General features: G+C 32.4%; 1 protein-coding gene across 2 annotated transcripts in view; it reads left to right on the forward strand.

Annotated features, from left to right (window-relative positions):
• LOC119584993 (major facilitator superfamily domain-containing protein 8-like) overlaps nucleotides 1-1,564 on the forward strand; it is a 19,157-nt gene that overhangs the window by 8,077 nt on the left and 9,516 nt on the right. Inside the window, exons 4-5 of one of the 2 annotated variants that reach the window (XM_037933599.1) lie at nucleotides 361-488; nucleotides 1,328-1,441. In XM_037933599.1, coding sequence (XP_037789527.1) covers nucleotides 361-488; nucleotides 1,328-1,441 — 242 coding nt within the window. The remainder of the gene's footprint in view (nucleotides 1-360; nucleotides 489-1,327; nucleotides 1,442-1,564) is intronic. The other variant, XM_037933600.1, reaches the window with a different exon arrangement.

Consider the following 1,564-nt stretch of genomic DNA (forward strand, 5'->3'; position numbering starts at 1 on the left):
GTTACAAGTTAAAGTATGGAACATGGATATTCAGTAAATATTTGTGGAAAATTATTGCTTTAATACATTGAAGCTTATTTGTAAGTGAGTAATGTTAAAACATAGTTGTAGTTTGTTGTAATACCTTTTCTTAACTTGCTTAAATATACAGGGTGATCTTCATTATATCATCCAGTTGGATAGAATCTTTCCCTATATTTCAGATATCCTTTCAGATTGGGTATTTCTGTTCTCTTCCTTCTGTCAGAATATGCTTAACAGTATGTACTTCTCACCCTATTTGATAGTAGTTCATATATACATTTTCTGCTTATTTTCCCCTTATCATACTGTAAATTATTCATGTTTCTTGATTTTCAGAGGAGCATTTCTTACAACAATTCTGCTCTTCATCATTGGGAACATCCTCTATGCCATCCTTAGCTTGTTTGGTGCCGCAGCCAAAAGTGTCATGATTTTCTCACGATTCCTTGTAGGGATTAGTTCAGGTGAGTCATCATGTGTTCATCATTTGTATTTTTGTCAAGTTTATGACCTACAAGGAGTTTAAAGAAATCAGAGGTGTACCCCTGGATAGAGAAGGTGATTATGGAAACAATTTTTTTTACCACTTGCTGCAAATCAGAAATAGAAAAGTTATTTGATATACTAGACCAATCACATATTTTGGTACATTTGCAAGCTAACCATGATATCCATTTCATTTGGCTTGCTGCATTCCAAAGTCTGCTCATTAAAATACACCAAACAATGGAAGATGCAAGCAATCACTAGGGAATCTCTGTGATGAATGTTCATAGCATTAATTAGATTCGAATACGAGGTCTGGACATCAGGCTATGTTCAATAATGGGTTATTCTTTTCTTTTCGTTTTCATTTAATATGAAGCCAAAAAATAACTATACATTAACTTATGATTGGTTAATTTGCAATGTAATTGGTATTCAAAAAAATTTAATTTGCTTATTCTGTCAAGTAATGTAATTTATTTTTCATATTTCACTGTAGGTCATTCATCCCACATCATGTCAACCTTTTTATCTTCACCATGTTCATATGTTGAGTTCATGTATATGTGTTAAAACCAAATAGCACTGTCTTGTCGAATGTCTCCTGATTTGTAAAGCTGTCTTTCCCTTTTTTTGCATTCTTGTGTTCGTGTATGTATCACTTCAATTCTATATGGTGACTTGTTTTTAAACCTTGTGGATCTTTTGATAAGCGCATGTTTGTTATAAACAAGTCATTACTATATGTTTTCTGTGTTGTTTTGCTTTCTGTTTGTTTCCTGTTTAAGTAAAATTATGGGACTTCTTCCTCCAACAGCTAATATTGCTATCATCAGATCATACATAGCTTCATCTACAACTTTAAAGGAAAGAACTACAGCTGTTGCACTAACTTCCGCTGCACAAGGACTCGGTTTTATTATTGGCCCAGGTTAGAAAGTTATATGCATGACATTTTCCGTAAGCCTTTTCTTTTCAATAATCCTTGTATTATTGTAAGTATTGTAATTTATCATATATTTAAAAAGTGATTAAAAGTTCAGTAATCAGTTGA

This window comes from Penaeus monodon, chromosome 19, assembly GCF_015228065.2.
Source record: "Penaeus monodon isolate SGIC_2016 chromosome 19, NSTDA_Pmon_1, whole genome shotgun sequence".
NCBI lineage: Eukaryota > Metazoa > Arthropoda > Malacostraca > Decapoda > Penaeidae > Penaeus > Penaeus monodon.